The 15,309-nt window shown below is 42.7% G+C and overlaps 1 protein-coding gene across 5 annotated transcripts in view; it reads right to left on the bottom strand.

Annotated features, from left to right (window-relative positions):
• PAN3 (poly(A) specific ribonuclease subunit PAN3) overlaps positions 1-15,309 on the bottom strand; it is a 104,406-nt gene that overhangs the window by 12,325 nt on the left and 76,772 nt on the right. For all 5 annotated transcript variants that reach the window (XM_025046908.1, XM_025046913.1, XM_025046927.1 and 2 more), the window contains 7 exons: positions 11,877-12,038; positions 11,528-11,644; positions 11,339-11,440; positions 8,959-9,069; positions 7,582-7,747; positions 6,434-6,524; positions 1,890-2,029 (listed from right to left, as the gene is read on the bottom strand). In XM_025046908.1, coding sequence (XP_024902676.1) covers positions 1,890-2,029; positions 6,434-6,524; positions 7,582-7,747; positions 8,959-9,069; positions 11,339-11,440; positions 11,528-11,644; positions 11,877-12,038 — 889 coding nt within the window. The remainder of the gene's footprint in view (positions 1-1,889; positions 2,030-6,433; positions 6,525-7,581; positions 7,748-8,958; positions 9,070-11,338; positions 11,441-11,527; positions 11,645-11,876; positions 12,039-15,309) is intronic.

Genomic DNA, 15,309 nt, shown 5'->3' on the forward strand with positions numbered 1-15,309 from the left:
GACCAATTCAACTTCCTCTACCGTTATAACTAAGGCAGAACAATATTACATGTTTCAAAGGGCCACCTTCCAGAACACACTAGTTATTCATCATCTATTACTGCTTATTCCGTGACGTAAGCCATTTCCTAAGCATCATTAAAGCCGTCTCCCACCTTCTCTCTCTGCTTATAATTGGTCTTATTTTCTTCACAGGATTTGTCGTTATCCACAAACATCTTACTTGCTCACAGGTAAGCCCATGAGGGTGGAGGCTCCAGGAGATGGGGGATCGTGTTCAAAGCATCCTCAGCACCTGGCACATAGCAGGCGTTCTCTTGGTGAATAACTGAACGGTTACATTCATGTGCATAATCTAGGTCTCGGCCATTCATCTGTAATTACTGACGTGTTTACCTCTAGCTACTCGAACTTAAAGCTACTACAGGCTTCCTGACTTTGGCAGGTGCTTCACCTATCTTGGTTTTGTCATCTGTCTAATGGAGCTAATGACGGTAACTGATTTCCAGGGTTATTAGGAGAATCAAGTGAATTAATTCATCACATCGATCAGTTCGGAAGGGCCTGACACATGGTTTGTCGTCCTATAAGTACCAGTCACAGATTAAGTATTAAACTGTAACCTTTTCGTTTACTCCCTTTTTATTAAGGACTATTTCAAACATTTATACAAGTAGGGAACTGTATAATGAATCCCCAGGCACCCATCACCCAGTTTTATAAATTATTAGTGTATGGCCGCTGTCACATTTATGTCCTTTACTCTTCTAGACGGAAGAAACTTTGAAGAGTATAATCTGAAATTAGCGATATCCTGGGTGTTGTAAACTAAAGCTAAGAATCACTGCTGTGATAATATGTGACACAAGTATTTTCATTTCTGTGAGAAATCACTTCATTTGATTATTAATGGGAATCGGGTAACTCTGGTTCCCAGGGCTGTGTCACAATCACGACACTCATGCTGCTGTCTGGCGTGTGACAAAGCACAGATGCGCGGCCCCGCCCTTCCTGCCTCCGTCCCACACCCCCGGGCTGGGCCGAACAGAAAGCGGACTGTCCTGGCTACACGGAAGGCCAGAAGGGACAGCTGGAAGCTTCACACAGACTGAGCAGGATCAGTGAGCTCTAACTGCTTCCAGAACGTAACAGGAAAACTCTCAACCTTCCTAATCTCTGTCCTCTACAACCGCTTACAGCGAAGGTCCCTCTGTCCACCCTCTGGAACTCCCCAGGGTTAAGTTTTAGAGGGATGGAGGCCGGAGAAGTCCTCCTGTGGTGACGGGAGGCCACGGTGGGTTTCTCTTGAGCTAAATCCCTTTCAGACCTGTCCTTGAGGACCCCAGGGCTTGGCGGGGCTGGAGCAGAAGCACGGGGCCCACGCAGGTGCATTCTGGAACGGCCGCCAGCGGGCCATCAGGGTGACTTGTGACAGCTTCCGCACAGGTACTGGCGCCCTCCAGCGCAGCAGCGTCTGACAGAGCTCTCTGAAGTGACGGAAGTGTTCTCGGACGCTGTCTGCGAGCCACGTGCGGCTTCTGAGCCCTTGCAATGTGGCAGTGTGGCTGACAGACTAGGTAATTAGTTCTATGTAATTTTAATTAGTTTCAGCTCAAACGGTCCTATGTGGCTAAGAGACACCGATGCAGCTTTAGAGGATGCCCTTCGGAAAATGTTCAAGACGTCGATGACGAAACACACCGGCTTATGAATTTGTTCCAAAAACTATACATTTAGCAGTAAAAATAAATTACGAGTTGTTTAATTGTGCTTTGCCTGATTTTGAACAGTAGGACTAAAATAAACAGAATCACTATTAAAAGGCCCTATGACAAGCTATCTTATTTCACGCGCTCATTATATACATTTAATCATATAGTAAAACTTACAAAATCAGATTCTTCAGGTCAGAGGAGTAGTTGATTGTCACCAGTTCCATGGCTTTCTGTAAATTCTCTCGCTGGATTCCTGCCAAAGAGTTGCAAGCCAAAGCCAACACAACTTTTCCTAACGATATCAGATCTGCTTGCTGACATGAAAGAATAAATATAACTTTTAATTTTTATTTTATAGGTACAGACGTAACACACTGACACTATTGCCCGCAGGGCCCGGCACAGGCCTCGGCCCGAGCCCAACGGGCCGATTCCGAGCCCCCCGCCCGCACCCCTGTGGTAGGTCCGCGGCCTCTACGGCACCCGGCGACTCGATGAAGGCCGCACCAGACCAGCGTGGAGAGAAGCCACTCCAAGCGATGCGAATGCCCAATACAGAGCTGCGGCCTCACAAACCTCTTTTAATTTTTATTTAAATAGAACTGATCTTATTATTATTACGAGAAACTGAGGACTGGTTACTATAGACTTCCTTTACTGTGATAGTTACACCTGTGATATACGCTTTTCTCATTTTCCATGATGCCTAAAACACAGTGCAGTTTGGAGAATTACTTGAAAAAAGTTACTCCATTATCTCAAACACGACATCAGCGGCCCCGACGCTGGAGAATGTTCTAGAACACTGAGAACACTGACACCCCCAGGACACGCCGTCCGTCAGGGCTGTGCAGGGGACCTCCTAGTCTGTGCCCACCTGGCCTCCTGCCTTTTTTTTTTTTTTCCAAGATTTACCACTCTGAGGTTTTCCTTCTGAAGGATTTCTAGAAGACAGCGGGTTGGACTGAGGTCGGCTCTCATTACCTATTACAAACTGGATCCAGCAAACAAAACAGTTGCCCCAAGGCCCTGCTTGGCAGGTGACTATTAATGAGCACGACCTGGGAGAACGGAACAGCTCAGAATCGAATGGAACCGTCTGAAGGACCTTCTGCAGAAAACGTCCATAATCTTCAAAAGCCCATGTCTTATCTGAATTGCTGCATACGCGTTCATTTACTGAACGCTGATTTGGTATAAGGAGTTTTCAAACCTAGCTACACATTAAAATTGTCCGAGGAGCTGAAGAAACACCAGAAAAAGTACCGCTGGCCATCCAGCCCCTCATCCCAGGCCTGGTGTTAGTCTGTGGTTAATTCGCGGGGTTGGTATTTTCCAGTTTCCACAAGAGATTCTGAAATGCGGCCAGGGTTGAGAACCTGTGCTTTGTGGAATGTTTGTAAACGGTGTATCTGTGAAATCAGGTGAGTACTTCCAGGCAATCGCTAATGAAACTTTACCAATATACGGCTACCCTTCACGACATTCTATCCAAATAATGAAGTATGAGCAAGTCCAACTCCAGGACTAAAACAACATGGCAAAGTTCAAATCAGACATTTATCCCAAACTCGCATGTGTGGATCTGACACTTAGAACATGAGAGCCAACGGTCAGGGGAAAATCACTGCATTCATCAGGACAACAGATGCCTAGGGTTCCCATCAGGGAAACTTTCAAACTGCACGACAGGGGCAGGGCGGGAGGTGGCGTGCGAGGGGCAGGCACTGCGGCCACCGCTTGCTTTCTGGAAGGCACGGTCACGAATGAACGCAAGGAGGGTGCCCTCCGTGTTCTCGAGATCAAGTAAAACATTCCAAGTTACATTAATGAAATCGTAAAAATGGTGGTCAAGAGAAATCAGTGCACGTAACCGCTAACTGGAAATTCCTACCGGCGCTGCGATCCGACGTCATCGGCAGAGCACACCGATGGCGGCACCCGTCAGACACCTGAGTGGCGTGCACCGGCACGCAGCCGCCCAGGCCTTAAAACGGAGGGATTTTCAGTTCAGCGCCAACCTACACTGGTGCTGTAACTGAATCCCCTACTAGAAACACCCCTATTATTCCCCATCATGAGACAGGAAAACAAAAGTCCAAGACAGCTGAAGGACTGAATGGGTTTAAAAAATAAGAACATCTAATTTGGGTACCACCCACCACCTTCCCAAAGCTGACTACAGGTGGGAATACCAACTTTTAAAAATAAAATAGACACGTCACATAATCCAGATCAAATTAGAACTGATCTTTAAAAAGAGGTCAATCAAGTCCCACTTAAGAGTGTTTAACATCGCAAAAACTCAGGCGCTCTCCTCGCTTCCCTGCTGAGGAATTTTCCATTTGTTATTTTGCTTCTTACCTCCAACTGGTTTTTTCCCCCCATTTGCTGAATTCTGGAGGTTTTCCCCCCAACTCATTTTCAGTTTCTTCCTCATTCTTGAGTTCTTGATTTTTCTGAGTCTATCTATGGCTCTACTTATGTCCATTTTACTGAAAGTCAGTCTCTATTCACGTGTCTGAAACAGACTATGAAAAATAGACTACAAGACACAACATGTTCCTTCCCCCGTGCCCGCTTCGTGACTCGCAATCCCCCCCTCCCCGGGTGGCGCTATCTCCACTCTCTCCTTTATCCTATTAGCTATATGGAAAATCTCCCCCCACACATGTGCCCACCCCCGGAAAAGAAAGAAAGAAAAACCTGATCTATCTTTTACTGTTGAAAAATAAAGAGAAGGTGACAGTGGGCTGGAAGTAGCCTGCATTTATGAATGAAAGCGGCCGCTAGGTTACCAACCAGCCCCCCCGCAAATGCCTGCTTAAAAGCTGTTTGTTTAGAACCCTGGGATTACTTTTTCTTATGAAGAATTTTTTTCAAGGTAACTACACAACCCATAACCAAAGTAATGTACATTTGCAGAGAAAAAATGGGAAACAATACTGCTGAGACAGAGAAAAAAAAAATCAAACTAATCTTTCTCTTTTACTAGTAATTAAAATACAAAGGAACTCTTCACATAGAGAATAAAGATACTGTAAGGCTGTTTTTAAAGGTGGACATGGGATTTCGAGATATTTGCAACAGAGGCTGATGGCACTGATTCTAAATAATGTCGAGTTTCTCTTCAAAAATTCAGTATTATTTACTTGGATATATGAAGAAGATCACTAGTATTTTAACAATCAATAATCAGTCCCTTTTAACAGCACAAAGATTATTAAAAAAACTGTCAAAGCCAATTAGTCAATAACTCTACGACAGAGATAAGAAGGGAAGTAGCTGGGAAACAAGCACCCTAGGTAAGAAAGGGGCAAATCTCCTCCGGCAGGAGCAGGTGCTGCTGGGAAAGCAGTCAGACCCCTGTCTGCAGTGCCCACCAGGTGGCGCTACCAACCAGGACAGCTTGGCTGAGGCAAGGACAGGTGGGCGCAAGCAGAGGGGGAGACGTGAAGCCTGCAGACCCATCTTGGCCATTGTAAATAATGCTACAGGGAGCACAGGGGTGCATCTATCTTTTCAAATTAAGTGTTTTTCCTTTTCTTTGGATAAATGCCCAGAAGCGAAACTGCTGGGTCATAGGATATATCCATTTTTTTCCTGAGGAATCTCCAGTTTTCCACAGGCGTGGCACCAGTTTGCAGTGCCACCAACAGCGCACGAAGCCCCCTTTTCTCCTCGTCCTCGCCAGCGCAGGCTGTTTGTTGACTTTTTGACAACAGCCATTCTGACTGGTGTGAGGTGACATCTCGCTGTGGTGTTGATTTGCATTTCCCTGATGATTAGTGATGTTGAACATCTTTTCATGTCTGCTGGCCATGTGAATGTCTTCTGAGAAATGTCTTTTCATATCCTCTGCCTATTTTTTGATCGAATTATTTAATTTTCTGTTATTGAGTTGTATGAGTTTTCTTAATATATTTTGGATATCAACCCCTTACTGAATATATCATTTGCGATTATATTCTCCCATTCAGTGGGTCGCCTTTTTTGTTTTGTTGAAGGTTTCCTTTGCTGTACAGAACTTTTTAGTTTGATGTAGTCCCATGTGTTTATTTTTGTTTTTGTTTTCCTTTTCGAGGTGACGTGTCCAAAAAGCTAACACTTAACGTTCTTTGCAGAAACAGGTTCTTACTCTCCTACATCTCCGATCAATCAAAAAATAATAAATAGCTGAGAACACGATGGGGCCTAAAGCCACACTATTATTTTGAAATCAGATAGCCAAATTCTGATAATGTATAAGGAGTGAGTGAGGCTTTGATTAAACAAAAGAAAAAATTATTTCGAAAATGGCAATACAACACTATTCCTTTGAAAATATTTAATATATTCAGATTGGTAGTGGGACAACTGTTCTAATAAAAGTAAACAGGCGTGACAGGTGTGTTTATAATATATTAAAGAAGTGAAAAAAGTAAAATCGCATTTAATCTAACTCATTCAGCTGACCAATGAATGTTTTAATCTCTGCTGAGAACAAATTTCCTAATCGCATAAACACATTTGCATCTGAACAGCTAGAATCTGACCCTGTCATCAACCCTATACATTCCAACTTGTTAGGGCTCCAGACACCTCTCAGTGACTAAGAAATAATGTTCAAACTTTGCAGAGACCACCCAGACTGAAAACCCTGAAGTATTTTAAACAAAATTCGTCAAAAAAAAAAAAAAGCCCTAAGTTATTAAGTAGTCATGTTAATTCTTACTCACCTGGTATTGAGCCATTAATGCCAACGGATTATTATTCTGACTGTTATCAAATGTTAAAACATCAAACACTCCAACACAATTTACTCGCAACCTTTAAAGACCAGAGAATTTAAAGAAAATAATTAACATGAGATTTTAAAATTATACAATAGTGGAAATTTAACATTTCCTAAGTATCTGGAAGGACCTCAGAATATTATCTACTCTAACCTCCTCTCCTACCCCCATATCATCTCTACAAACCACCATTTTAGAAATGAGGAAATTAAAGCTCGCAGATCTCAAGTGGCAGACCTGAGGTTACAAGTCAAGGACTGACTCAGACCTCTGACTGCCAGGCCAAGGGCCTTTCACGGCACCAAGCTGCTGCCCTGTTAGTCACTCACGAAAAGAATAAAGCTGCTTTATTCTTGGTAAGTTAGTCACTCCTGAAAGAGAACCAGGTAGCTTCCTAGCATTTGCTGAGGACGTGCTAGACATCGCTCAAAGCACTTGACACGTGCCGACTCATTCTACCCCCTCAACAGTCTCCTGAGACGGGTACCGCGCAAATGTGGGCAACAGAGATAATGAGTGTCTGACACGCAGGATCACAGGGACAGTAACCAGCAGGGCCAGGGCGTGAACCCGGTCCCCCGCACTAGACCCTGTGGACCTTATGCTACGCGGCCCCAGACGGTTCTCAGAATCACAGCGACTCAAGCGGAACCACTAAGTCAAGGTCTGCGCACTTCGCTCTCTGCCAGCGGCTCTCAAAGCCGGGACGAGCAGCAGCTGTGGCTTCCCCTGGGACTGGTTACGAATGCACGTTCTCAGGCCCCACTCCGGATTCACCGGCTGAGAACTCAATCTGTGCTCAGTGAGCCACCAGGTAATTCTGAGTCACGCTAACCCCTGAGAAGCACAGTGGTACACAGAAAGTCGTACTGACGCTACTTCTATGTCTCCTAACCACGCACACCTCCCAAACCCTTAAAGATCCTTGGTGAATAACTAGGCGTTTTACTAAGGATTCAACATTTTTTTTAAACTTACAAATGAACTCATAGTCACAGCGGTTCTTCTGGATGGAATATATGAAAAGGCAGAATTAAAACAAATCATCATTAGATGCTCAGTGAAGAAGCCAAAACGCAAAATGCTAGTACCTCGTCTTGCCAGTTATCAGGATCTTCGTTGGGTCCATGACGCGACAGGCCAAACCTGCCGTGTGAATGGTGCGCAACGCAGAACTCAGCTGGACGATATACGCCCAGATGAGCGACTCCGGCAACAAGCCCGCATGCTGTCTGGGCAGAGGCCCGTCATGCTGACCTATGAAGGGGGTGGGAAAGAAAAAAAAGGCATCCTCATTTAACTAATCAACCAAAAGATTAAAACATCCAAACCAAAATTAACAGACAAAATTTATTTATCTTCATGACGCGATTTGCCAATTTACACGTGTGTGTATGCATATACATACATACATACACACATACATGTATGTATGTATGTGTGTATGTATGTATGTATGTATGTATGTATATAGATATTATTTTCAAGTTTCATCTATTAGTAAGAATTTAAGATGAGCCCAAAACATCCTGTTCAGGAGATCCCACCTTCACGAGCCTGAACAGCGGAGCTCTCAATGAACCCCCCTCTTCCGTGACCATTGTCATTATTGAACAATAAAAATTTGAAGACTTTGTTTAATTGTGAACCAAGAATATATAAATTCTGATTAAAAACGGGAACTGCAGAGACTGTTCTTTGACTTAAAAGGGGGATGATCCAGCCTATGTCGCCATCCGCGCACGTGAGGCCTGCTCGCCCTGCGGGCCGAGGGAAATGGAGGTGTCTACCGCCCTTTCTACAGAACACGCCTTCTCACTCCTCCGCTCACAGCCAGGCAGTTAGAGAGAACATCCGATTCGAGAGCACATAAGTGTAAAGCTCTGAAAGTCACTCATGTGCAATGATGAAACACAAAAATACCCTGGTCCGCCGCGGGAAGCAGTCATCTTGATCCTATCAACTCTCATAATGCTTCCTGATACGATTTCCTGGGTTATTTTTAACCCTCAAATCTGAGCAGTCACATAAATCGAACCCAGGTTTTGTACAGTAGCCCCCTTATTTGTAGTTTCGCTTTCCATACTTTCTGGTACCTGTGGTCAACCGCAGTTCAAAAATACTAAATTGCCTCAACCATTGACATCGTCTGCTCCTGACATCCAGCCATCGACATCGTCGTGGCTCGATGACCCAGGGTCTCCCAAAGCAGATGACTCTCCTTCTCATGCATCTTCAGGTTGACAGTAGCCTAACGCTACGTCACAATGCCTACGTCATCCACTTCACCTCACCTAACCATGTAGGAACTGAATCATCCCACAGTATCATAAGAAGGGTCAGCATAATCAGATATTTTGAGAGACTACGTTCACATAATTTTTATTACAGTATGTTGTTATATAATTGTTCTATTTTTATGGTTGTTGTTAATCTCTTTCTGTGCCTAATTTATAAATTAAACTTACCATAGCCATGTACGTATAGGGAAAAACAGTATATACAGGGTTCGTGACTATCCACTTTCGAGCATCCACTGGGGGTCCTGGAACGTATCCCCCGCGGATAAAGGGGGACCGCTGTATTTCAGAAAATAGAACCTTATAGATCCACGTGTTCATGTGGTTGTAAACAAACCTTTTGTGAATCGGGTCTAAAAGCAACACAGTTAAGTGGTTAATTGCGGAGATAATACACAGCAAACAGGCGCCGATGGCTTGAGATACAATTACCAAGAAAAAGCAAATACAAAATACAAAAACTGCTATCCCTCAAAACTGAACATGGAATCTGGAAAACAGTGTCAGATGACTCAAAAACTGGCTCTAGTGATAAATGCCAAGACAATGTCAAAGATGACTATGAAGAATTTAATGAAACTATTTAATAAATGTGCCGGATTCGGTCTTAAAGTTACCCACATTTTCTCATTTTAAACTTCTTATCACAGCCTCTATGTGGTATGATATTATTATTATTCCCGTTTTCTAAATTAGAATATTTCTTATGCAATTTTTTGTGCAAAGTTAATAAATTAAATAGTATAAGGAAACAGGCTTTCATCTATATCTGTATGAGTTTATACAAACACTGGCTATTTTTTTCTTTAATATTCACATAGAAAATAGGATTGCCTTGTATTAAAAGTTGCTGTAAAATATGTATAGCATGGTTTAGGAAAAGTTACTACCATTCAAACAATACTTTCAAATATTAGAAAAAAGACTGATTCCTGTGAAAATGTAATCATACATAAACAATCAGTCAACACCAAAAACAGAATAATTAAGATTTTTAAAAGCTGAAAAGGAATGCTATAAATCAACAGGGGTCAATTTTTTCCCCCTAGGGGACATCTGGCAATGTCTGGAGACATTTTTGGTGTCCCAACTGGGGGAAGAAGGTGCTACTAGCATCTAGTGGGTAGAGGCCGGGACGCTGCTAAATACCCTGCAAGGCCCAGGACGGTCCCCACGAAAATAACTATACAGCCCCAAATGTCAACGAGGCTGAGGTTGAGAAACCCAGCTATAAATTACAGCCAACAGTCATTTCACAGGTGGGATTACTAAAATAACTTTGAACTACTACAGCTATACTCATCTGTAAAAGTCATACTCCATCTCTTTCAGCAAAATTATGTATGCATCTAGAGATGACATGGCAGAAAGAAAAAAGTGACCACACTGTATGACCAGATTTTCAACGTGAAACGGCCATGTAACCACAGTTCGCTTCTTTCAACCGTCAAAAGGCAAAGTCACGAGTAAACAGAAGTGGTATTTCTGTCCAGGATCAGTCCTTAAAGGAGTCAGCATCCAGAAGAAAGCATCGTGTGGACTCGAGTCCTTCTCCCTCTCTGGTTTCTCTCAGTACGTATTCAAGAAAAGCTTTACAGCATTAAAAGTCACGTAAAGAATGCAATGCATCTGTCCTGCCCCCAAACAAGAAAATGATACATGCCTTTCCCCTCCCCAAATACACAGATTAACAGATATCTCCAAATGAATTTACTTATACTCTGAGATGATTTACCCTCTAATAAACTTGTGTTAGACTATAATTAAAATATTTTGGTTCCTTGCAATAACTGAACTATATGTCAATTCTTTAAACATGAGGAAGGGGCAAAAAAAGAAAATACTCTCCATTTAAATAAAAGTTACATGAAAATTTTTCCTGAAGACTAATTCCTTTAGTGACATGGAAACTTTCCTTTAAACAAAAGCATCTATTTAGCGAAATAATTTCATAAATGATATGTGGTCACACTGGACTCTGAGGAAGTCACTAAATTACATTCAGAAAATATAAAAAATAAGGGGAAATTGTTTATAATAAATTCAAAAATGCAATAGGATTTAGAATAAAATAAAATAAAGAGAACAATGGAAAAGGAAACCAAACCAAACCAAACCAAACCACCAAGACTAGTGAGGCGTACACCAAGGGATTCACAATGGCTGTGTTTTGCGTGGTGAAGCTACAGGGGTTATTTTTCAATTTACGGAATTTTCCCAATTATCTCTATTCAGAAAGAATTATATTTTTAAAGAAAACAGTTCTTAAGAGGGTAAATCTTTTATCATATTATATTGTTTTTTAAATTTCGGATCCTACAGGAGTCTTTCGCAACCCATCTTCGCCTCGGTCTATGCACGTGATCCATTATTTCCTAACTGGTTACACACACCCCACTTCTTTAAGGCGTGTCTTTTGAAAATGCGACAGGGTCTTTAAGCTGAATGACTACAGGGATGAGTTCGCATGTATTTCCAAATACAAAGCTGCTCTTCCACAGAGCAAAAACACTGATCAAAATACAGCTGGCTTGCATCTCTTTCTTACCCCACTTTCTCTTTGTGAAATAGGCGTCAGCGTTAGGGTCATTAAAGTGTCTGCTCATCAGAGTTTCTCCTCCAGCATGGAAATCATATGCAAACACAAGAGCTTAAAACAAAACACAAACACTCATTACTGCGATCCGGCTTCCAACAGCAAGGCCCACAAGCAGAAGGACAGTTACGAATTACTCACAAGGCTCTGCAAATGCTTTAGTGGTAAATACCTCACGCAAGGTTACAATATTTGAGTGCTGAATTTTTTTCCACATGTCGACCAATACCATGCACTTTGTGTTAACAAGACGAAAACCTGAAAAAGAAAAATGTTTCCACTAAACTGTAAATGCCATCTCCTCCTTATTCCATAAGAGGTGTGAATAAAAAGCCACGTTATATACATCACTTACGAGATACTAATTTCCAAACGAAACCATACATTTATTTATTATCCTTTCAATTCATACATTAAATTTATTCAGGAATGTCTGAATAATCTTAGCCTCAATAATACGCTTCTAAAGAGGATAATTTATCTTCCTTACCATGAATCCTCCGAAGGCAGTATGGCAGATCATCTTTGCTATTTACGGCTTTGTAGCAAGATGTAATGTATCCAAAATTACTTGATTTCTGTATCCGGTTGGGTGGTGGCAGTGGTTCTAGAGGGAACAGGCTATGGTAGCTGTCAACTTCTGTGGGGACTGCTAGAGTGATTCACAGGGAGATGACTTTTAACTTGCAGGCATGCATAAATCTCTCAGAGTAATACAAAAGAAATCAAATCTACAAACCACTGGTATTAAAACACACTTGTATCAAAGAACAGTGTCAACATTCATAACGATCCTATAAAACAAACTGGCTTCGCCATCAATAAAATAGTCATTATAAAACAACCAAAGAACAGTTAGATTTCATACACTCTAAAGTATGTCTTTTACAGCACAATAAAACAAACATTAGAAACAATTTATCACTTAGACATTAAACATTCCTGATTCTGATGCTGAATAAAATCAAGACAGATTTTGTTTCTCCAACATTTTATCTTGTATAAAACATATTTAGACAATGGCGCTAAGCTATGAATTCTTGTTTTGAAAGCATAAAGATATTCATTCAGTGAAAAAGCATAGTTTTAATCTCTAGCAAAATATAAAAGAAAAAAATTCTAAAATAACTTTACCGCCATGCCTGCCATGTTCCTCAAAGAAAGGAAAATTATGTTTAAGGAAATGCAATGCATTGGGATTTGCTCATGATACTCTGATAGGCATTAAAAACTGTTTAACTTGAATCCCAATTTGTTGTTTTTTATAAAAACCAGAAAGTTATATGGGAAAATGTATTCAGTGGTTGGCTTCTCTACAGAGTACAGGCAATTTATTTCCCCTTCTTTATTGCTCCCTATTTTCTAGAAAAAACATGTATGAGTTTTACAACCCAAAAAGACAAGTAATTTTTTAATGCTTCAAATACAACCAACTGTATTTTCCAATCGGACAGCTTCCAATTCATTCAATATCTTGATTGACTTAGGAACACCCAAGATATTTCAAGTGAAAGCAGATGAGTGAACATGCAGGTTATGAACAGAAATCCTTCTAGAAAGGACCATGGCGGAACTTTCACGGTGACCGCTGGCTGGGAGGGTTCTGTCCCCTCTTCTCTACACTATCCTGTGCTTGCCAAACTTTTACCACAGACGTGTTTAACACTAATCTTAAAACATGGCAATAAATCTTAAAAAAAAAAAACTCACAAATTGGTAATTTTTGACCTATAACCGTTGAGAAATGCAGGTGGAACCCAACTGGGAAAACTCTGATTCCAGGAGACAGGTTCAAAAGGACCCCTCAAATACTCACACTCATTGCTCCTAGTTCTCGAAGCGACTGGAGAGAGGAGTCGCTAGCTCATAAATAAGTGGCTCTCCTGTGGGGCAAGGGAGGGGATGCAAACCCAGGCTCTGGTTCCACAGTCTTGTGCTTCTGACCCCTGGGGGCGTTTTGGTCACAGCATAAAAGCGATTGAGAGTAGCTTCTAACCAAGGTCAAGTGCCACATTCTACTGAAATGAAGGCGATATAAGGGAACTAGACCCACAAGCGAATAGAGCTTAAGTTCTGCCCATTTATTATTGATTTGAATGATCAGTGTAATATCCACAAATGATAGATTTTGTTTCCCAGCTATTCCATAAGGGAAGTCATTAATTTCAAATTAGTAAAAATGTATCAAGTATCTACCACGTTACTGAGCCCACGGTGATGAAATGTGGGTTCTTATCTAGAGGCTTCGAGATTCATATAAAACATAGTACGAGGCGAAATGGCTATTAAAAAAGCACAACCTGCCATGGCACTGGTTCCCAACCTTTCGCTCCCTGGGGACCTCCTAGCGGTCCCGAAGCCCGTCTGCGGGCCCAGCCGGCATCTGGTTCTGCAGGTCTCACGTGGGGGCCAAGAACTGCAACTCCGCCAAGCCCCAGGGGTGATGGAAAGGTGCGCTGGGGTCAGGACCTGCTTCTGAGAGCCACTACCCGTGGAGGCCCAGAGAAGGAGCCTCTTGAGGACATCAGGAAAGGTCTCCCGGAAGACCTGAGGCTGCTTTCTCTGAGCTCTGACGAGTGCGAGGCGCCGTCCAGGAACAGTGACACCTCACGGGGTGACACAGGGAGCACGCATGTGGACCGCACAGGACGTGCAGGGGGTAGATGGAGCTGAGAGGCAGGTGGGGTTAAAGCGGAGGGCAATTTCAATGCCACACTAAGGACCTGGAATTCACTATGGCAAGCAGTGGACTCATGACATCCGTGTGACGAAGAGATCGTGTGAGGGACACGAGCAACTAAAAACCTTAACTCTTAACTTGATCGTCCCTGGGTTTACTTTGAAGCAGATCACGCTGAATTCCATACGCTGCGGGGGGAAACCCATCATCCAAAGCAGCGGTCCCCAACCTTCCTGGCACTAGGGACCAGTGCTCCCATGAGAATCTGACGCCTGAGGACCTGAGGCGGAGCTGAGGCGGTGATGCTGGCTCTGGGGAGCAGCTGCAGACACAGATGGAGCTTCTCTCTCCGGCCCGCCGCTCCCCTCCTGCTGTGCGGCCCGGTTCCTGACAGGCCACGACCTTTGGCCTTCCTTGTTTCTCTTCCTTTTTCATACAGTTTTATGACATCTGTATGTACCCCTGAAAAGTTTATTGTGTACGTGCATGCTTATGCATGTATGTGCATATGAACATGTATTTGCAGAAATGTAAGTAAATATAAATTTTAGTGAACGTTACAAAAAGGTATCGTGCTGTGCGTTGTGGCTTTTTTACTTAGTATTCCATTACTAAGACCCTTCTGTAGCGCGGCAGGTCAGGGCACCTTCTCCACTGAACCCGCTGCATCCTGTTCCACTGTCTGGCACGATCATGGCTACATCATCCCGTCCTTCAGATGGGCGCCGGGACTGACCGAGGTTTCTGCTACTGCGAACAGCGACATTAACAGATACTTGGCACACTTGCGGCTGAAGGTGTGCAGGCGTGTACCTACACCCAGGAGCAGGACTGCTGGATCACGGGGTAGGTACAGATATTCGACTCCGGTTTTCCCAAGTGCTAACAGGTTCGCCGACTTATACCACCAACAGCAGTGTAGTGGAGACCCACGGGCAGTGTACATGGTCAGGCTTCAAAACAGGGTTCTATTTGTATTTCCCTAATCATCAGTGACCTTCAACATCTCTTCTCACATTTATGGATCATATAAATTTCCATTTTCTTGAAACGCCGACTCCTATCCTTTGGGTCATTTATTGGATTGTTTAGGCTCTTGCTGATTTGTGTTTTTTATATTCTTTGCCAGCTGTGTAAGTATCTTCTTACAAGTTTCTTTACTACAGGTATCTCTGGATTGTTTTAAGTTTTAATTTGGTGGAACTTCCCAGTATTTTCTTTAAGAGTCTACAATCTTTGCATT

The sequence above is a fragment of the Pteropus alecto genome, unplaced genomic scaffold (genome assembly GCF_000325575.1).
Source record: "Pteropus alecto unplaced genomic scaffold, ASM32557v1 scaffold80, whole genome shotgun sequence".
In the NCBI taxonomy this organism is placed as follows: domain Eukaryota; kingdom Metazoa; phylum Chordata; class Mammalia; order Chiroptera; family Pteropodidae; genus Pteropus; species Pteropus alecto.